At 38.3% G+C, this 23,408-nt stretch overlaps 1 protein-coding gene across 4 annotated transcripts in view; it reads right to left on the bottom strand.

Moving 5' to 3' along the window:
- LOC126475570 (glutaminase kidney isoform, mitochondrial) overlaps positions 1–23,408 on the bottom strand; it is a 125,491-nt gene that overhangs the window by 56,653 nt on the left and 45,430 nt on the right. For all 4 annotated transcript variants that reach the window (XM_050103476.1, XM_050103478.1, XM_050103479.1 and 1 more), the window contains 2 exons: positions 17,431–17,558; positions 7,848–7,963 (listed from right to left, as the gene is read on the bottom strand). In XM_050103476.1, the coding sequence (XP_049959433.1) occupies positions 7,848–7,963; positions 17,431–17,558 (244 nt within the window). The remainder of the gene's footprint in view (positions 1–7,847; positions 7,964–17,430; positions 17,559–23,408) is intronic.

Raw genomic sequence — 23,408 nt, 5'->3', positions numbered from 1 at the left:
CTTAAATTCCATCGAGCATGTGTGGGATGCAGTGGAGAGATGTACTGCAGCATGTCCACATGCACCAATGGCCATGCAGCCGTTGTCAATCACACTGGCGGGGGAATGGAAAGTCCTACCACAAGAACTTCTTACCAACCTTATGGTAAGCATGGAAGCACACTGCAGAGCATGCAGTGAAGTCCATGGTGATCACTTACCCTACGAAGAACAATATTCCATCTTTTGTAATGTTCAGCAGCCCATCCTAAATCACATTGACTTCAGTAAATGTATTGTCTTTGAATAAAAGTGTCATTTCTGTTTGTCTCATTGTGTATTTCTTTCAGTTACCTTTTACACTATACTACAGGATTTCTTTCCATGTATGATACAAGTTTCATCAAGCTATGTTACTTGGCAGTGACACATCGTGCAAAAGGTCCTTTCATCCTTAAGTTTTGCAAACAAACGTAGTTGCATTAGATTTACTTGTACAGACACTTGCAACAATGTTAGTTTAAAAATAGACCTGACCTCTTTGATGATGTCCACAGTGAAACTGCTCTCAGTGACAATGAGGCAGTTGTAGCAACAATGATTACCAAAGTACAAAGGACAACTAAAACAAATAGATTTATATGCTCAGCAAACTAAACAAATGGCAGTAGTGTCATTAATTAGTGAAAAACCTGAAACACTTATCTCTGGATGGTTGAATGTAGGAGAACAGTGGCCCAAATTTAAAAGAGTAGTTGACCACACCCTTTATAGATATGTACCTATAGATGTATCTACAGAACAGCACATGGTGGAAGGGACCCTCTGTGGTACACTGTCACTGTAAAGAAACTTCTAAAAAAGTGGATACTACTGCCTAATTGTGTAAAATGAAGCATAGGGCTACTATAGATAGAGAGCTGCTGAATGAAATGTGTTTGGCTATCAAGAGGGAAGTGTGTGTAGTGTTAAACAGCTACCATAACAAAATATCATTGAAAGAGTTCTCACAAAACTCAAATATATTTTTGACGACTGACTTGTAGTCCAGCTTTTAGATAACTGTACATCAAGCAAAAGCCTTTTATAGGTTCTTGGGATTCTTACACAAATTTACCAATATGATAACTCCTTAATGGTCCTGATAATTAAAATCAGTTTCACTTGATCACAATCACTCTGCAAGACACAAAAATAATTTTCATGTAGGCTTTGCCTCCTTGTTTAGAATTCAGAGTGGAGTTCACTCTGGTACAAAGGTTCAATAAGATCCTATCTAACATAAAGCAAGAAATAGAGAATTCCTACAAATTCAAAATAAAATTAGAAATTATTTAATTTGTCACCCTTTCTGCAATTTATCTTAATATATAGAGTGAAACATTGAAAAAGTTCCTTTTAAATCTGTGTTACAAGTAGTGATGTGCTGTAAACAGGACTCATTATACTGTATATTGATGTACGTAATTACTTTCTTTGAAAAAACCAACATAAAATCAAGTAAATATTAAGCTGTCAATAGCAGAAAAATATTTGCTATTTACTACAGCTGAGGAGCCAGCAGCTTCAGTTTCAAAGTGTTATATTTCTTTCTAATTTCATTAATTAAATTTCAGATGGTGGCGGATACATACATTTACTGTACACAATGTAATCTTACAGGATCAAATAAAATTCAATTCAATTCAATTCAATTCAATTTGGAAGGTGCCCCCCCCCCCCTGCCCTTGTGCACTGCCACCCGCACTGCACTGCCCCTGCCAGTCAGCATGCACACTATTAGTTCATTTCTTTCATCAGTCAACTCAACTGAATCGAATTATCAAGTACGAGGTGCGACAATAAAGTATTGAGACTGATTTTCTTTGCAAGATGTGGCAACCCTGCAGGCTTGCATAGGTGCAATATCTTTGACCTTGCTCTATAAGCTGCTAGTCCAAGCGGCACATTGATGCAACTGCTCAGTTGTGAGTTGTGCTGTAATAAGTTAACATGTGTTGTGTCTCTCATCACGGAAATGGAAGCACATAATATTGTACAACGGTATGCTATTTCGTTTTGCATTAAATGGGGTGAAAACGTGACGACAACTTACGGTAAACTTCAGAGGGTGTTTGGAGAGGAGATTATGTCAGGAGCTCAAGCTTTTCATTGGCATAAAAAGTTTAGTGAAGGCAGAACGAATGTTGAAGATGAAGACCGCAGTGGACGACCATCAACCTCATGGACAGATGTCAACTTGGCCAGGGTGCATGAACTTGTACAATCTGATTGAAGATTATCCATGAAAATGATTGCAGAAGAACTGATCATCATTTGAGAAATGGTTCATCTAATAATAACTGAAGATCTTGGTATGAGAAAGATTTGTGCAAAAATGGTCCCCAAAAATCTCACACCACAACAGCGAGAAACACAGAAAAATGTGGCAGCCGATCTGTTAGAGCAAACAGAAATCAATCCAGTATTGTTGAGCCGTGTTATCACTGGTGATGAAAGTTGGTTTTTTTTTAGTACGATCCAGAGACAAAACACCAAAGTTCACAGTGGTGCTCAAAGGGATCACTCAGACCAAAAAAAGCTCGCATGTCAAAGTCAAAAGTGAAATGCATGCTTGTGTGCTTCTTTGATTCCAAGGGAATTGTTCATAAAGAGTGGGTGCCTCCTGGACAAACATTTAACCAATATTACTACAAAGAAATTTTAGAAATACTTTGTAAAAGAGTTCTTCATGTTCGTGCCAACATTGCTGATAATTGGATTCTGCATCACGATAATGCGCCATCCCATTCTACTCTGTCAGTACAGCAATTTTTAACCTCAAAACAAATTTCAGTACTACCACAGCCACCTTATTCACCAGATGTCAATCCATGTGACTTTTTTCTATTTCCAAGAGTCAAAATGGCGGTCAAAGGACACCATTTTCAAAAAACACGAGATGTCCAAAAAGCTGTGACGAGGGTCTTGGAGGATATTACAGAAGATGAGTTCCAGAAATGTTACCATCAATGACAGAAGCTCTGGAAAAAGTGTGTGCAGTCAGAAGGGAACTACTTTGAAGGAGACAACACTAAGCAACATTTTTTTCGCATCAGTCTCATTACTTTATTGTCGCACCTCGTATTTGTACTCTCCTATGTAGCATGGGCATCCGCATCATCGTATTTTGTACGTTTCTGTCTGGCACATAGGGATCGACTTCATGGCTTAGCTCTGTTGAAAACTCACCTTGACATTGATTGTCCTATTGACAATGTAATTAACCAATTTGCCAGGAAGAACAGGTGCACAGAATTCACCATTTAAGGAAGAGAACCACAATTGTAACTTTTTTATATCATAAGATGGCATTGTCTTGTATATGCGTATAATCAGTTTAAATAAAACTTCCTTAAACTTTGCATGCGACTTGATTATTTTTTATAATGGTAAAAGATAAAGGTAACTCAAGATATCCTTACTTCCCATCCTTGATGTTTTTCTGTATCCACCACTGTCATGAGCAGAAACAGCATTAAGCAATATAATGATAGTTAACTGTTACTACAGTATACAAATTAAAATTCTTCAATTTGCTTATCTTTAGTTAATTTATACATCTTTCACATTCCCCATCCCTGAAGGTTTTCCCTCATTGATGGTATGCACAGAACACAAAAAATGAATGAATGAATGTCCATGGACTGAAAGGAGAAAACTAGCATGCGAACAATGTAAATAAATGCTGACAAGAGCACTGGAGGAACACAGAAGATTAGATTAGATTAGATTTACTTTCATTCCAATTGATCCATAGTGAGGAGGTCCTCCAGGATGTATAACATGTCAGAAAAACAATAATACATGACAAATATTTACAACTAAAACAAATAAGCTAATGTACCTTCCACAGGTCCCAAGTGGAATGATCACCCCCCCCCCCCCCACCCCCACCCCCTTTTATTCTTTTATTTATTTATTATTATTATTTTTTTTTTTAATGAACACTATATGAAAGGATCATTTTAAACACTCATTTGCTAATATTGCATTAGTGTACTGAATTCAAAATTTAAATTTTTTTATTTATTTATTTATGAGGTAATAAACATATAACAGAACTACTACAATACTTATTTACAATGAACACATTGCTGCACTGAAATGGTGCAGAAGTAAGATTGTACTATATATAGACACACACACACACACACACACACACACACAAACAAACAAAAATCAGTTGGTTCTAATGAGAAATTCATCAATGGAGTAGGAGGAATTGGCCACCAATAAATCCTTTAGGCTTTTATCAAACTGAATTTCATTGGTTGGTAAGCTTTTTATGGCTGCTGGCAAGTTATTGAAAATGTGTGTGCCTGAATTATGCACACCTTTTTGTACAAGAGTAAGTGACTTTAAATCCTTGTGAAAATTATTCTTATTTCTAGTATTGATTCCATGAACTGAGCTGTTGGTTTGAAAAAGTGATATATTTTTAATGACAAATTTCATTAAGGAATAAATATATTGGGAAGCAGTAGTTAGTATCCCTAGTTCCCTAAACGGGCCTCTGCAGGATGTTCTTGAGTTTACACCACATACAACCCTTATTACACATTTTTGTGCCTGGAAAAAATGATGAATTGCCCCAAAAAATAATCTCATATGACACAATGGAGTGAAAGTAAGCATAGTATCTCAGCCTTTTCATTTTTATATCTACTATGTCTGAAAGAATTTGCATTGCAAATAGAGATTTGTTTAGACACTTCAGCAGTTCTGTGGTATGCTCCTCCTACTTGGATTTGTTCTCAAGCTGTAATCCCAAGAATTTCTTCTATCTGCTTGTCATCATATGTTAGGCATATACTCATAGGACACCCCTTACAAGTTCTGAACTGCATGTAGTGTGTTTTTTCAAAGTTCAGTGACAAAGAATTGACTAGGAACCAGTGATTAATGCCCACAAATATTTTGTTGGCCAATATTTCTGAGACTACACTTGATTTGCTATTTATTGCAATGCTTGTATCATCGGCAAATAAAACAAACTTGGCATCTGGTAATGTTACTGATGAAAGATCATTGATATACACAAGAAAAAGTAAAGACCCTAAGATGGAGCCTTGCAGGACCCTACATGTAATGAGTTCCCAGATGGATGATGCCTGATAACTTAATACATGTCCCTTTCCTAATAACACCCTTTGTTTCTTGCCAGAGATATAACACCTGAACCATTTTGCAGCATTTCTTGTTACACCATAATATTCTAATTTACTTAACAGGATAATATGATTTACACAGTCAAATGCCTTTGACAGATCACAAAATATACCAGTTGCCTGCAATTTTTTGTCTAATGAATTTTCACTGTAAGTGTAGATAGCCTTCTCAATATCAGAACCCTTTAGAAATCCAAACTGCGACTTTGACAGTATGTTATTTGTGATGAGATGGTTATGTAGCCAATTGTACACTACCTTTTCTAAAAATTTTGGGAATGCTGGCAAAAGTAAAATTGGATGGAAATTTGATGCTGTTTCTTTATCTCCCTTCTTAAACTGTGGCTTAACTTCAGCATTTTCAACCATTCAGGAAATATTCCACTGATAACTTAACTCAGAATCACATTCTTTAATTAACTTTGTTGATATTTCATCGTACCCACTAGATGTTTTTGATTTTAAAGATTTGATGATGGACATAACTTCTGCTGGGCTAGTGAGGGTCAAATACATATCATGGAAGTTACTTGAAATGTCTGGTCTGAGGTATCTCATGGCAGTATCTGCAGAACCTGACTACCCCATCTTTTCAATAACAGTTATAAAATGTTTATTAAAAAGTTCTGCAACACTATAACACATCTGTCACCAATGTATCATTTACTGTTAATGCTATTTGCCCCTCTTCATGTCTGGTTCTACTGGTCTCCTCCTTCACTATATCTCATATTGTCTTTATTTTCTTATCTGATATGACTATCTTTTCCTTGTAATATATTTGCTTCGATGTCTGTATCACAGTCTTTAATATTTTGCAGTATTTCTTGTAATGTGCTGTAGCATCAACATCAGACAGTTTTCTTTTTGTTTTACAAGATACTTCTATTCCCTGAGTAATCCATGGCCTGTTTGTAGACTTTGCTCTAACCATGGTTAGTTTTGGGGGAAAACAGTGTTCAAATAAGGTAAGCACTTTATTAGCATTCATGCCATGAGTTCTGTAAACATCACTCCAGTGAATGTCTCTGAGGAGTGTCCTAAAATAATCAATTTTTGGCTTATTGATTACCCTTTTGAGTTCAGATTTAACAGATTTTATATCCTGTTCAGTATTAACATTTGACAGAAGGAACTGCATGTCATGGTCTGAGAGGCCATTGAACATTGGTTTTGTAATGTAATTTTGTTCATTGGACTTTTCTATAAAGATATTATCAATGGCAGTTTGTGAGCAATTGGCTACCCTAGTTGTGAACTTTACAATGTGAATTAAGTTGAATGATAGTGTTAACCAACTCAAATAAGTTTGGGGAGAATCTTTAAGGACATCTATATTGAAGTCACCAGCAACCACTATTTATTTGTTTTTGGTTGTTAAATGGACCAGTACAGCTTCAAGGTGGTTTACGAAGACATTAAAGTTACCTGCAGGTGCTTGATATACACTTAATATTATGAAGGATTTTTTGTAAAATTCTACTTCTGTTGCACATGTTGCGTATGCTGTTCTAGGCAAAATTTATGAATGTCTATGTTCTTAAGTTTATGACAGTTCCTGATGAATGTGACAACTCCTCCTTTCTCCATTTCTGCTCTACAAAAGTGAGATGCTAACCTAAGTCCTGTAACACCTAAAATTTCTATACCAGTGGTCACATGATGTTCAGAGAGGCATATTATGTCAGCTGGGTTTGAGGACTCTAATTCATCTATGCAGATAATTAGTTTCTTTAATTTTATTTCCCAGTCCTCAAATATTTTGATGCAATATAGATAGCTGACATTTCACATTGACTGAGTTAGAATTGAGTAGAGTTTAAATTTCTGTTTATTGTTGTCAGCTGTTTGTGCTGATGTAATAAGCTAGAATTATGTTTTTTTGTTTTTTTTCCTCAAACTGAAGGTTTGTCTCAATCCTACCCTCTCTTAAAACTTGGTTTCTTTCTGTTCTCTCTATCCTAAAAGAGGGTCTTAACTGAACCCTATAACCACTGGTATTTTATCACTCATGACAGTGCCTCCCCCCTTTAACTTTCCTGCTATTTTCCCAGCCAGTTTACCCTTCCCTTTCCTGTTGAGGTGAAGGCCACCTATTGAGGGAATCAACAGGAACCACACCAATGTGTGACTCTGCACCCGACATAAGCAGCCATTCTCAAGAACAGATACAAACTCAATACTAGTATGCTTTGATGCTGATGCAATCTTTGCCAGGTCACACTCTATACTGTACCCAGGATCTCTGTCAATACTATTACCTGGCCCACCCGCTACAACTACGGTGTCTTCCTTAGTGAAATCTCTGTCACCTGCTCCAGACCATCACTAGGTTTAAAAACATTGGTGACCTGGTATTCTGATCCTAGTTCATCCACCACGAAATGCCAGAGTTCTAGACCTGTTCCTCCTGTTTCCTGTTGCCACTTCCCACCTCTCTTTACCCTTCTCTCTCCTTAACTTGTCAAGATCTCCCCTGGCATTGTCTAACTCAGCATGAAGGAAGGAAGAATCAATTTATTCCCTAATAAACTCCTTGATAATTCATTTAGAATATTATAAGATCACATCCCACACTGCTTACAAAATATCTTCAGAACAAAGGATCATTTTAAAACAAAGTTCACAATGCCTTATTCTTTAATGTGTGGTACTCACTATTGTAATCCAGCACTAGTTCATTGAAATTTCGGCCACTAGGTTCCTGGCCTACATACTGGTGAACAACATTTGCTCCAAGCTGCTCAAGTGCTATTCCATATGTAAGTGGTTTGCTGAGGAAAAGAAAAACTGGGTCAGTTTCACATGTTTTTATACCCATAGTTTGTATAAGAAAAAATCTTGAAAATGAATTTATGACAGTCTCCGTTACACATCATCTGCAACAAACTATGGAGGGAAACTGATAGGGTGTTTTAGAAAGATAAAACTTTTTTATAACACATAACAGTGTTGCTATTAAACTCATTCCACTGCATTTGTTATAATATGGACCAGTGAAGAAAAATTGAACTTTTTACAAATGTCTTCCTTTTATATAATAATTTTCTTTGTTAAAATTACATTCTTCCAATTTCTTGTTTTCTTTACTAGTTGACAAGTCTAGTTTAGGTAATAAGCATATCATACTGAAAGTCATATCAATCATCGGAAAAAATGTTGCTCTCATTTGAAGCCTAATGTAATCCTACCTCAGGAAAAAGGAAACTGTAGTTCTACGGATCGGAGCATGGAATGTCAGATCCCTTAATCGGGCAGGTAGGTTAGAAAATTTAAAAAGGGAAATGGATACGTTAAAGCTAGATATAGTGGGAATTAGTGAAGTTCGGTGGGAGGAGGAACAAGACTTTTGGTCAGGAGAATACAGGGTTATAAACACAAAATCAAATAGGGGTAATGCAGGAGTAGGTTTAATAATGAATAAAAAAATAGGAGTGCGGGTAAGCTACTACAAACAGCATAGTGAACGCATTATTGTGGCCAAGATAGACATGAAGCCCACCCCTACTACAGTAGTACAAGTTTATATGCCAACTAGCTCTGCAGATGATGAAGAAATTGATGAAATGTATGATGAGATAAAAGAAATTATTCAGGTAGTGAAGGGAGACAAAAATTTAATAGTCATGGGTGACTGGAATTCGAGAGTAGGAAAAGGGAGAGAAGGAAACGTAGTAGGTGAATAAGGATTGGAGCTAAGAAATGAAAGAGGAAGCCACGTGGTAGAGTTTTGCAAAGAGAATAACTTAATCATAGCTAACACTTGGTTCAAGAATCATGAAAGAAGGTTGTATACATGGAAGAATCATGGAGATACTAGAAGGTATCAGATAGATTATACAATGGTAAGACAGATATTTAGGAACCAGGTTTTAAATTTTAAGACATTTCCAGGGGCAGATGTGAACTCTGACCACAATCTATTGGTTATGAACTGTAGATTAAAACTAAAGAAACTGCAAAAAGGTGGGAATTTAAGGAGATGGGCCTGGATAAACTGACGAAACCAGAGGTTGTACAGAGTTTCAGGGAGAGCATAAGGGAACAATTGACAGGAATGGGGGAAAGAAGTACAGTAGAAGAAGAATGGGTAGCTCTGAGGGATGAAGTAGTGAAGGCAGCAGAGGATCAAGTAGGTGAAAAGACGAGGGCTAGTAGAAATCCTTGGGTAACAGAAGAAATATTGAATTTAATTGATGAAAGGAGAAAATATAAAAATGCAGTAAATGAATTAGGCAAAAAGGAATACAAACGTCTCAAAAATGAGATCGACAGGAAGTGCAAAATGGCTAAGCAGGGATGGCTAGAGGACAAATGTAAGGATGTAGAGGCTTATCTCACTAGGGGTAAGATAGACACTGCCTACAGGAAAATTGAAGAGACCTTTGGAGAAAAGAGAACCACTTGTATGAATGTCAAGAGCTCAGATTGAAACCCAGTTCTGAGCAAAGAAGGGAAAGCAGAAAGGTGGAAGGAGTATATAGAGGGTCTATACAAGGGCGAAGTACTTGAGGACAATATTATGGAAATGGAAGAGGATGTAGATGAAGATGAAATGGGAGATACGATACTGCGTGAAGAGTTTGACAGAGCACTGAAAGACCTGAGTTGAAACAAGGCCCGGGAGTAGACAACATTCCATTAGAACTACTGACGGCCTTGGGAGAGCCAGTCCTGACAAAGCTCTATCATCTGGTGAGCAAGATGTATGAGACAGGCAAAATACCCTCAGACTTCAAGAAGAATATAATGATTCCAATCCCATAGAAAGCAGGTGTTGACAGATGTGAAAATTACCGAACTATCAGTTTAATAAGTCACAGCTGCAAAATACTAACACAAATTCTTTACAGATGAATGGAAAAACTGGTAGAAGCCGACCTCGGAGAAGATCAGTTTGGATTCCGTAGAAATATTGGAACACGTGAGGCAATACTGACCTTACGAATTATCTTAGAAGAAAGATTAAGGAAAGGCAAACCTACGTTTCTAGCACTTGTAGACTTAGAGAAATCTTTTGACAATGTTGACTGGAGTACTCTCTTTCAAATTTTAAAGGTGGTAGGGGTAAAATACAGGGAGTGAAAGGCATTTTCAAATTGTACAGAAACCAGATGGCAGTTATGAGAGTCGAGGGGCATGAAAGGGAAGCAGTGATTGGAAAGGGAGTGAGACAGGGTTGTAGCCCCTCCCCAGTGTTATTCAATCTGTATATTCAGCAAGCAGTAAAGGAAACAAAAGAAAAATCTGGAATAGGTATTAAAATCCATGGAGAAGAAATAAAAACTTTGAGGTTCACTGATGACATTGTAATTTTATCAGAGACAGCAAAGGACTTGGAAGAGCAGTTGAACGGAATGGACAGTGTCTTGAAAGGAGGATATAAGATGAACATCAACAAAAGCAAAACAAGGATAATGGAATGTCGAATTAAGTCGGGTGATGCTGAGGGAATTAGATTAGGAAATGAGACACTTAAAGTAGTAAAGGAGTTTTGCTATTTGGGGAGCAAAATAACTGATGATGGTCAAAGTAGAGAATATATAAAATGTAGACTGGCAATGGCAAGGAAAGCGTTTCTGAAGAAGAGAAATATGTTAACATTGAGTATAGATTTAAGTGGCAGGAAGTCGTTTCTGAAAGTATTTGTATGGAGTATAGCCATGTATGGAAGTTAAACATGGACAATAAATAGTTTGGACAAGAAGAGAATAGAAGCTTTTGAAATGTGGTGCTACAGAAGAATGCTGAAGATTAATTGGGTAGATCACATAACTAATGATGAGGTATTGAATAGAATTGGGGAGAAGAGGAGTTTGTGGCACAAGTTGACAAAAAGAAGGGACCGGTTAGTAGGACATGTTCTGAGGCATCAAGATATCACAAATTTAGCATTGGAGGGCAGTGTGGAGGGTAACAATCGTAGAGGGAGACCAAGAGATGAATACACTAAGCAGATTCAGAAGGATGCAGGTTGCAGTAAGTACTGGGAGATGAAGAAGCTTGCACAGGATAGGGTAGCATGGAGAGCTGCATCAAACCAGTCTCAGGACTGAAGACCACAACAACAACAACATGTGTGAAATAATTGTTCTGAGATACTTTAGCTGAGAATATACTGGCTGGACAGGAAGTAGGTGCCTGATATAAATACGTAGTAGTATTAAAAAAAATTAGTACATTGTTTAAAAACAATTGTGTCTCTTTCTCTGCAGTGGTAGAAATTGACATTCATGGGCAAATGTCTGTCAGTGTATGAATGGACTCAGGTGGACTCCTGATATGAAATATGGTACTCTGTGACAGTGGTACAAGAAGAGTGAGGAGCTGTGCATGGGCCTCACACTATTTTGCATCTAAGGACCATGAGGAATTGCCATACAAAACTGATGACTATGAGATCTTTCGTGGATGTTGCTAGATGTTGCCATCCCAAGACATCCATGTCAGAGGAAAATGTACAATTGATAACACAACAGACAATCCAAAATGTCACTGAAAAGGAGTTAGAATTTTATTTGTGGAAGTCACATTATTGTTTGCAGAAAACTGTGACTGTTGGATGGAATATGGAGAAATCATGCTAGCTGGTTTAGACACTTTCCCAAGTTGTTTTCAAACATAATCTGGAGTGATAAAGTTGTGTTTCATGGGGAAGATTTGAAACCTCCCGTAATTCCCATTACTGAGTGAAAGATATCCACATGCCACTGTTGATAAAATGCATCATCTTATGGGACCAGTGTAGTTTGGTTGACTTGGTATGAGAGCAAAAGAACTTATCAGTCTGTCCCTTCTTCACAACACAATGGAGTCACACCTGTACCTAGCTGTGCTGGAAAACCAGGTTTGGCCAGTTGTTCCACGCACAACAATATCAATGACCTCATGTTTGTGTAGGATGCTGTCCTACCATCTTTTGCAGTCAGTGGAAGGAAATTGCTTGAAAATCATTTTCCAGGACATACATTGGATCACCACAGTCCTCACAAGTAGCCAGCATGGAGCTCTTATCTCATGTGATTCAACTTCTTCTTGTGAGGCTGGACGAAAGAAAAAGTATATCAGACCAAAAAATCACATATGCTGGAAGATTTGGAAGCTTCCATCTGGTGTGTTCTCACCCAAGTACCACAGGAAATCACGTTGATGTCAATTGAGAACATTCCCAAATAAATGGAGAAACTACTGGAAAATCAACATTCCTGTGTAGAATTTGCACTGTAAAAATAATTTGTACCATTCTGCTGTGCATAATAAATCTTCTTTCAATAAAATAAACCACTTATTTTGGGAAATATTAGCAGTTTCCAATAGACACTTACTTCCCCACCCACCACCCTATATGCAACTCTAGAATCCAGAGGCTTGGCAATTTTTTTAGCAAGATACTTATTTTGTAACGTATGTTGATTCCTGTATTTTCATCTGGTGTCAGCTGGAATTTTGTCAAAGTTTTTATTGCCAAAACTCTGTTTAGGCACAATGAAATTGTTCCGGACCATGCCTTACCAGTTATGGCTTTTTAACATGACTAATAAATTTACTTATAACTTATTTTGTAGTGTATATTGTTTCCCGTATTTTCATCTGGCCTCAGTTGCAATTTTCTCAAAGTTTTTATTGATTTCATGAGCTAAATCTACTATAATATTAGCTTCATTACATCAGGCACTAAGCCCTTAAGACTCTGGTGAAATCCGAGACATTCCAAAGAGCAGTGCAACTGCAATTAATATTTCTGTACATAACATTTGTGTTACCTGTGGATGCAATTGCATGTTAGCCTATTATTTTTATTTATTTATTTATGCATTTATTTTACCTGGCAAGATTAGGGCCTTCAGGCCCTCTCTTACACCTAACCAGGCATACTCAGATTCAACAAATTTCAGTGTCTACAGAAAATTAGGACATATAACATGTTATACAGTATTAATGTTAAAGAAAAAAAATAGAGATTATAAAAGTAGTACAATGATAATTATAACAATCAAAAAATAATTATAACAATCAAGAATAATAAAAATAATAATAATAGTAATAATGACTATGTATATGAAAGTAAACATATTTTTCTTTTATGAGTGTCAGTCCTATTGCTAGTTGGGAATTTTCTCGTTATATTCTTGCAGCTTGTGAGCTATTCTCATCAAGCAGAGACATAAGACGATGGAATGGGGTGAAAGAGATATAGAAGAGGTGGATAGGTTAGAGGAAGAGAAATAGAATGGTAAAATTCGAAGCTATGATGGAGAGGAGAAAGAAAAAGATGAGGGGGGGGGGGGGGGGGGGGGGGCACAACAATGGTGGCTATACCGTCCCTAATATGTAAGTCTTAAGTTCCCTCTTGAATGTTGAGTGGTTTTGGATAAGACGCAGATCACAGGGGAGCGCGTTCCATAGTCGTATGGCTGAGATGGAGAATGACACGGAGAAAGATTTTGTGTTATGTAAAGGTACAGCCAAGACGCTAGATGTATCCGATCTGGTATTGCGGTTGTGGAATGATGATAGGTGTTTAATGTGAGAAGATAAGTATTGGGGGCACCAGTGGCTAAGAAATCGATGAAGTAAGCACATCATGTGGAGATCGCGTGCCTTATGTGGGCATATCCAACCTAGCTGGGAGTATGAAGGACTGATATGATCATACAACCGTATGTTGCATACGTATCTAACACAAGCATTCATCACTAGCTGGAGGCATCTCGAATTTTCATTATTTGTGCCATGTTGAACTACATCACAGTAGTAAAGATTAGGCAAGACTAGTGTTTGGACTAATTTTTGTTTAACATGGGTTGGAAATATTTTTCTAAATTTTTGAATTGCATGTAGGGAGGAGAGCGATTTCCGGCAAGCTGTGACTGTTTGTTCTTCCCAGTTTAGGTGTTCATCCAAGATTATTCCAAGGTCTTTTACTGTTTTTTGGTATGGTAGTTGGGTATTACATGTTCTGAGATGAAAGAAATTTGCCCGTTTAGCTTTGTTCAGTGCATGTACTTGGGACCTGTCAAAACTACACTCTTTGGCTGCATTTGTTTCAGATAGTGCCATTAAGGGATTAAATTATATGATATTATATGATGCAACACACTTATACATCTGTCCCATATCTGAGTGGGAAACACTAAGATTTAGCTAATAATTTTAGTGTCCCTACCGTAAAGAACTTTACAACTTCTGTCAGACCACTGACTCATTTATTCAAGGAAATCAGTGAGTGGCATACTGATCACTGGAGGTAACCATAGTTGATGATTACTGACTATGAATTCACCCCTGTATCAGCTGTTGAATTTATTAGACTAACCACAATTTAGAAGCATACAGCATGCCACTAAGTCTATAGAAATTAAAAGTTCTGTGTCATCATTAACTGCATATTAGTGCTTACAATGAAAATATCTCAGAAATATTTTTAGTGGTGCCACAAAGATGTACGGAACAGTGGCACAATATCATGTCTCATCTTCTGTCACTGTAAATGAATATTGTTGTTAAGCTCTTACTAAATACTTTGGCACCTGGTGATTCTTACATAAACATACGAACACATTTACTCCCCAGTGGTATTTCAGACCAATAGCAAGAGTGAGTTTAGGAAGCACTGTTCAATTCACAACCATACTACCAGAAATACAGATAAGTTTCTGTGTAGATTTTGCATCCTTGACTAGGATTCAAAAGTAATTTTTTTTTTTTTTTTTTTTTTTTTTTTTTTTTTTTTTTTTTTTTTTTTTTTGCAGGTTGCCTACTGTAAACATCAGACAGGGTACTGAAAATCCCCAGATATTCAGAAATAAAGTACATGAGTATGTTTTTAGAAATTCCTTCTATAATTTATTAGAATACTTGTAGTTGGGGAAATAGATTTTATTTAATACAGATTTTTAACTTTTGCAGTATGTAGACAGTTATAGTGGGCCCTCAGATCAGTAATGTTACATAAATGCATAGTATGAAACAGAAGCTGAAAGCAGCAATCTAGTGTATGTAATTTAGTGTAAGTGTAAGAGGAGGAGCAGCGGCAATTTTTTTGGAGGAATTCCTTTTTTTCTAAATATACATCTACATATACAAAGTAATGTAGAGACAATTTCCATAATTACTAGTGCAAGAAGATTGGCAGTTGTCACTATCTGTTGTTATAAGGCACAGTCAAATGAAAATGAAACAGAGCAAAAAAGTAAGTAAACTATTATTTCAAAAGTAATCACTTAACTGTTAATACATTTATCCACTGTGAGACAAAATGGTCAATGCCTTCATGGGAAAATGTTTGCAGTTGCCTGCAGAACCACGATTGTACCCAGGTGTGCACTTCTTTGTCTGAAGCAAATTGATGCCTGTAAATGTCTTTCTTCAGTGCCCCAAAAATACAGAAACTACATGGGGAGAGATTGATATGGTATGGAGGATGTGGAAGGGCTTTCCAAAAAACTTCTGCAGCATACTCAAAACATTGTTTCAAAGATGCGGCAGCAGCTTTTTTTGGGAAGCCCTCACACAACCTCCATGGAGTACCAATCTCTCCCCAAACAGTTTTCATATTTTTGGAGCCTGAAGAAAGACATTCATGGCCGTCAATTTGCTTCAGATGAAGAGGTGCACACCTGGATACAATTGTGGTTCTGTTGGCAGCCATAATCATTTTTTAATGAAGGCATTGGCCATCTTGTCTCACAGTTGGATAACTGTATTAGTGGTTATGGCAAATACTTATGAAATAATGAACAGTTTACTTAACATTTTTTTCAATCCGTTTCATTTTACTTTGACTGCCCCTTATACCATACTTAACAGAAGTTGTCTACATTAGCCACTTCTGCCTGTTAACATATAATTTGACTTTTTCCACATACCTGAATGGAATATGAAGTATGAATGAATGAATTAACTACCATTGTAATATATATATGGCTAACATAAATTGCATCAAATACTTTTACATTAGAAGCATCATTGCTTTATGAACAAAAGCAGATAATACTTTCACTTACAAAATATTCACAGATACACTATCCAGTCAAATTAATGTGACCACCCATCAAAAACTTGAATAACCACCTTTTGCCACCCGGATCACTGCGAGACATGTAGGAAGAGAATCAATGAGGTTCTGGAAGGTACCGCCAGGAACATGGAGCCAAGCCAACTGCAGTATCATGGCCAGATGGGCTGGGTTTCTCAGTTGAGGATCCATGTCAGGAACAGCTCAATCAAGGTGGTCCCACAGATTCCCAAATGGGTTTAAATTTGGGGAGTTTGCTGGCAGGAAATCACAGTAAATTCATCCTGGTGCTCTTTGAACCACACATGTAGAACCACACATGTAGACTGTGAGCTGTGTGACACATTGCATTGGCTTGCTGATTAATGCCATCATGACCAGGAAAAAAGAAGTGCATGCAGGGGTGGACATCATGGTCCCCAAAGATGATGTATATTTGTGTTGATCCATTGTGCCTTCCAGAATGATGAGACCACCCAGGGAATCCCACAAAAACATTCCCCAGACCATAACACTCCCTCCTCCAACCTGAACCCTTCTGACAACTGCTGAAGGGTGTTTGCTTTCAGATGCTTGACATTGTACATGTAAACAGCCATCTGTCACCCGAAAAAGCTGCATGTCGCCACTCAGTCTATGTCCAGCTGTAGTACTGGAATGCAAATTCCAGCCTTGCCACTGATGAACAGCAGTCAGCATGGCTGCATGAACCGGATGTGGTGGCCCATGTGCAGCAGCATTCACTGAATGGTTATTGAGGAGACACTGTTGATAGACCCCAGGTCTGTCTGGGTGTTCATCCACTCAACAGTTGCATGCCTATTTGCCCGTACACAATTCCGCAGCCGTTGTTCACACCCCGCCATCTGTGGCCTTTGGTGCAGCACAGTTGCCTCAGTGCCAGTTTTGGATAGTGCCTTTTTGCCGTGCATGGCATACTTTAACCAAGGCAGCACACAAACTGTTTACAACCTTAGACAATTTAGGAAATGCTTCCACTCTTGGCCTGAATTTGAATGTCAGATAAATCATTCTGTTTCCACATTACGACCATGACTGCACTGTTACCTGCAAGCTCCTGACAAGCTTCATATGCCCTCCACACTAGTGCTGCCACCTGCCATCTGTGAGTGGTTATTGCACACTGATATCGAATGTAGGTGGTGGTCACATTAAGGTGATTGGATCTTATGCTACTGTTTGTAAAATATTCTTTCAACTTACCTACAAGACTGTAAAGTGAATGGTATATTGACATCACCTATTGAGAATCTCTGTCCATCTATTGTGCACACACTGACTCCCCAATAATCAGGATTCATTCTTGCTAACTGTGGAATGTAGCTCGCCACCTTTTTAAATATATGTACATCATTGTAATTAACTACTGTTTAACAATATCACAACACAATTTTTCAAGAAATATGACACAAAAGTACATTAGTGGCAGTAGAAGCATATATAATTTTCACACAAGATGTAAAAATAAAAGATGAATTATAAAAATAATTCCATTATGTTACTACAGGACAAATAATATTAATATCACTTTCAATCAATGTCTGCTTTTTAATGTTTTAATCATACTTTAATATGAAATACTCCTATATGTGCCTCTGCAACAGAATCACATTGAGATTTATGTATTTATGGTGGCAGGTAATTTCTGCAAATATTGTACAAGTTCATTTCAGTTCTCTCTCTTTCTTCTGTTTATATAAATAAAAATGAGGGAAGGCAACTATCCACTTGTAGCTGAATGGTGCATGAAACAGAGATAAACATAACAACACAGAGGTGTTATTATTTTTGAGCTACTGTAATGGAGAGGTATGGTTAGACTTTCAGAACATATTCCTCAAACAGAGAATAGGATGAAATGTTACATCACCATTAGTCTGGAAACACTTCATTTCCATGTTGGATCTCATTTTATAATACTGTTCATAACACATTAATCATGGGGAAAAGACATAAACAGAACATACTTGCATGCCACATGAAATAATTTCTTACACAAAATGTTCAGAATGCCCCCTCAGTTCTGAGGTTAAATCCCAGTCTTTGGTCTTCCATTACAACAACAATGATGTTGATATGTGACTCAAATTATTGCTTTTATTGATATTAAACTCACTTCATTGCTCACTTGCATTAACTGTTCAAATTATCATTAGGCACTTGGTGAGCTCATAACTGTTTATTAATGTTAATTGCACAATTGTTTTCTAGTACATTACAACACAAGTGTACGCAAATACAGACGTCATTGGCATGTATGGATCAGCATATGGTAATGACCATGCAGGAATGAACCCTTGCTCCAACTTTCTACAGCAGTTCAGAAAAGTATCCCTTTCCTCGGCTAAAACCCAATACCATAACCTGTACCTTAAATGCTGCCTAAACCATGTAATCCCTCCATATGGCCTAACCAAAAACATTCCTTTCCCTGGATCCCTCCCTTCCTTTCAGAATGACCTTCTCCTTTTCAGATTCTGCCAGTCCCTGTCCCACACAAACCTGGTACTGCAAAAACACACTTCCATGGCACAGTCATCTCAGCACCATCTCTACTCCCTTCACAAGATGCCTCTACTGTGAAATTCCTACTACATACATCACACCTCTAAAACGGAATCCCTTGCTCTCCAGCAACTGGAAGAGCATTCCGACACCATCTCCATACGTTATCCAACATGCTGACATCCTACTGCCACCTCGATGTCCCATCAACCCTTATCCTACCCACAGTGTTTCTCCTCATCAGTCTCTCATAGCCCCAGACCCTGCCTGGTATACCTTTTCAACTTGTCACATCCTGCAAAACTCCCTACCAACATTTTACTAAATCCAGAGCTGAAACAATCCCTGAACAAAATGATAACATTCCCCCCAAAGTCCTCAGCCCCACAGAAGTTTCAGTCCTATCCAAAGGCCTCACTTTCAACCCTACACCCAAATTTAACTAAGCTGAACTTGTCAAAGACTTATTCTGCTTCCAATCTCTGGAATGTAAACACTTCTTTGCCACCAATTCCTCCATCCAAAGCCAATCTAATCTCAGAATTGAACCCTGCCTCTCCAAGTTCATTCCACCATCCAACTGTGAACCTCCTCCTCCCCCACCTATCCACTCCCTGGTCACCTTCCTGAAATTCTTTGCCTCCAACCTGGCCTCACCATCCTTCCCCAAGTCCCTTCCTAAGAACACTAACCTTTCAGCAGAAGGAAGACTTGCCATTCACAGCCTCAAAAGAGATGCTCACCTAATAATTCTACTTGCAGACAAGTGTTCTGCCACTGTCATTATGAATCACAGTGACTCCCTGGTAGAAGGCCTCATCCAATTGTCTGACTCCTCCACCTGAAAACTCTGACAGAGCGATCCCATCCTGGATCCCACCCCTGATGTCCAACATAACCTACAGTCCCTGCTTAAAGCCTTAGGCCCTTTCCAGAACCTCTACCCTGAATCCATTTCCCTTCTAACCCTTATGACACCTGCACGCTGACATTCTACATGCTCCCCAAAATTCACAAATGTGAAAATCCTGGATGCCTCATTGTAGCTGATTATTGCACCTCCACTGAAAGAATTTTTTCCCACATTGACCAGCTCCTTAAACCAACTGCCCAAAATCTAGCTTCCTATGTCAAAGATATCAACCACTTCCTTCACCAATTCTCCACCACTCCCACCCCTTTACTTCCTGAATCCCTACTCGTCACTGTTGACAGCACTCCTTACACACCAACATCCCTCATGCTCATGGTCTTGCCGCTATGGGACACTACCTCTCCCAATGTCCCTCTGATTCCATGCCCACAACTTCATGCCATATATACCTTACTATCTTTCTCCTAATATGCCACTACTTCTCCTTTGAAGGGAATGTATACAAACAAATCCTCAGCACAGCCATGGGCACCTCCATGGCACACTCCCATGTCAACCTGCTTATGGCCATCTAGAGGAAACATTCCTAGTCTCTCAGAACCTCAAACCCCTCAGGTTCATTGATGAGATCTTCATGATCTGGACTAAGGGCCAAGACAACCTGTCCTCATTCCTTCACACCTTCAACACCTTCTCTCTTGTCTGTTTCACCTGGTCCCCCTCAACCTGGTATGTCACCTTGCTGGATGTCAACTTCTGTCCACATTAAACCCACCAAGCACATACAGTGCCTGAATTTCAACAGCTGCTATTCCTTCCACACCAAAAATCCCTCCCATACAGCCTGGTTACTTGGGGATGGTGTATCTGCTGTAACAAGAACTCCCTTGCCCAGCATGCTAAAGGTCTCACTCACAAAGGCCTTCACAGGCAGATACTATCACACAGAATTAGTCTATAAATAGAGTTCCTGTGTCATATGCCCCCCCCCCCCTCCAATCCTCTCACCAACCCCACGAAGAGGAGTGCCCCTTTGTCACCCAATACCACCCTGGACTAGAACAACTGAACCACATTCTTCATCATGCCCTGAAATGAGAGACATTCTATGCAAGATCCCACTCAACCTTCACAACATCCCATCCATCCCTATGCAACTCCAATCCCAGCACCTTGCCACAGGGATCATAACCCTGTGAAAGACTGAGGTGTAAGACCTGCCCAATCCACCCACCCAGCACTCCCTATTCCAATTCTGTCACAGGTTTATCCTATCCCATCAGAGGCTGGGCCACCTGTGAAAGCAGTCATGCTATATATCAGCTCTTCTGCAATCAAAGTACAGCTTTTTATATTAATATTACCACCAACCAGCTGCCACCAGGATGAATAGCCACCCACATACTATATCCAAGAGCAAAGGAGACTACCCTGTGGCACAACATGCAGCAGAACACAACATGCTCTATTTTAATGGCTTCTTCACAAGCCATGCTATCTGGATCCTCCACTCCACCACCAGATTTTCGGAACTGCGCAGATGGAAGTTATCCTTATGACATATTCTCTGTTTCTGATATTATCTTGGCCTGAACCACTGTCTGCGACAGACAGTGCTCTTCCCCCCCCCCCCCCCCCCCCCAAACCCCCACTCCCCCGCCCCCTGTGCTCACCTGAACCCCCTGTGATCCCTCCCCCTTCCTTGACTGCTGCTTTCATTCAGTGCAGCAGTTACAGTCTGGCCAGAGCAGTCAGAGATAGTGGTCATGTGTGCATGAAGTTTGCCTTCTTGTGTGAAGGTGTGTGTTTTCCTTTCTTTCCCGAAGAAGGCTCTGGCCCAAAGCTCAGTGTATAACTATGTTTTCGTTGCAACTGTCTGCAGTGTCTCATCTTTTTAGTGAGTAGCAGTCAATCCTTTCCATAACTGTTGTATCCTTCTACAGTCACTCAACAATGATACTTTCCTGTATACCACAGAGTCATCAGCAAACAGTTGTAGGGCACAGCCCACACTATGTCAAGTCATGTATTGTATATTGAGAACAAGAGGGATCCTATCACATTTCCCCCAGGTACTCCTGACAATACCCTTGTCTCTGATGAACACTCGCTGTCAAGGCCAACATACTGGGTTCTACTGATTAAGAAGTCTTCAAGCCAGAAGCCAGTCATATGTAGGAACCTTTTCCATATGCTTGGACCTTCATTAACAGCCTGCAGTGGAGCACAGTGTCAAATGCTTTCCAAAAATATAAGATAATCTAAGTGGGCTTTCTCTAGTGTTCAGTAGCTTTTGCACATTCTTTTTGTTTTAGCTTGGTCTTTGTTGTGTTTCCAGTGTTCAAAAAACTTACTTCACTAAGGTGTGGAAACGACACGAAGGAAGTCAAAACAGCATTAAAAGCAAGAGAAGTTATTTCTGTTTGTCATTATTGTAGACATCCTCTAACAAATAGAAAATTTGTTACAACACATGCCCATTTCTTTATAACAATATTTATCATCAATTTAATAAGAAAGGGTAGCACTTCATTATTTTCTTCATCAAATAGGAAGTAATTTATTCTTTTTTCCATAACAGCAATTCTGACAGCATGTGCTCAATTTATTGCCTGTCCTGCAGAAATATGTAAGCTCTTGTTTTAACATGGAGGTGAAGCCTAGCATGGAACCAGTGGCTATGGGATTTCCTTACGCTCACAGTCACAAATTTATTCATCCTCAGTAAGAGAAATAAGTACCTAGTCCTGACACTTTTCATTCATTTGAGTCTTTCATAAATCATGTCCTAGGCATCTAGCTATGAAAATTTTTGATAAATCTTGTTCTACATATCAAAGCATGACAATTTTATCATTTTAGAAGTAACACACCTAAATGTGCCTATATTTCTGACAAATTGCACATTATGTATAATATAAAATTGGTAATGCATATCCCACAGATGCAATGTCTAATGTTATAAAATGTATAATTAATAGAAGTGACATTTATTTCAACTTTTAAATTAAGCATTCTTTTTCCAATAACTGAGAGAGTGATGCACACAAAATTTACTGTACAACTGATCTTACTGTAGAACTGATCTTACTGTATGTCATTCTACACTCATCCCTGCTATCAGATAACAAATGTTTAATTCAAAAGCTGAAAAAACCATGGACCTAGTTTTCTGCAGTCTACTTATTGTTTGCTTCTAAGGTGATAGAAAACTTTCTATCATTGACATTTAATAAAATTAACCTCAATCACAAACTGAGACCACATCTACTTGACAACTCTTTCTGCTCCATAGAAGAGTGTCTAAATGTATTGTAATATGAGTGTATGTGTTTAAGAGAGGGAGAGAGAGAATATCATGGCAAAAAGTCACATTTATGATTCACTGAACACATAACTAACTATATTCTGACATTAATTTTCAACATAATTTCTTTATAAAATTGCAATCAATGCTACTACATCTTCAAAAAAATCATAGTGATCAGACCACATTGCATCACAAATTTTAATGTTGTTTCTGACAATTTTGTGAAGTGAGATAAACATAAGTACAGTACAAACAAAACAAGAGCTGTGTGTACACAAGGAGTGTAACATCAATTATAGATACAATGAAGAGTGTAAGAGTGATATGGATCTCTGATCCAGGTAGAACACACAAACTGTAATGAAGGGAAGAGAATTGCAAGCTTATATACAACTGCAAATAATTTGTACAACTCAAATCTTTTCAGCAACTTAGTTCGGAATAATTTGTGCTTCTAAAAGCACATTAAGAAAGCCAAAGGATGCAGTAGCT

The sequence above is a fragment of the Schistocerca serialis genome, chromosome 1 (genome assembly GCF_023864345.2).
Source record: "Schistocerca serialis cubense isolate TAMUIC-IGC-003099 chromosome 1, iqSchSeri2.2, whole genome shotgun sequence".
Lineage (NCBI taxonomy): Eukaryota > Metazoa > Arthropoda > Insecta > Orthoptera > Acrididae > Schistocerca > Schistocerca serialis.
The sequence above is the reverse complement of the archived record's forward strand: the minus strand, read 5'-3'. Positions and strand labels throughout refer to the sequence as shown.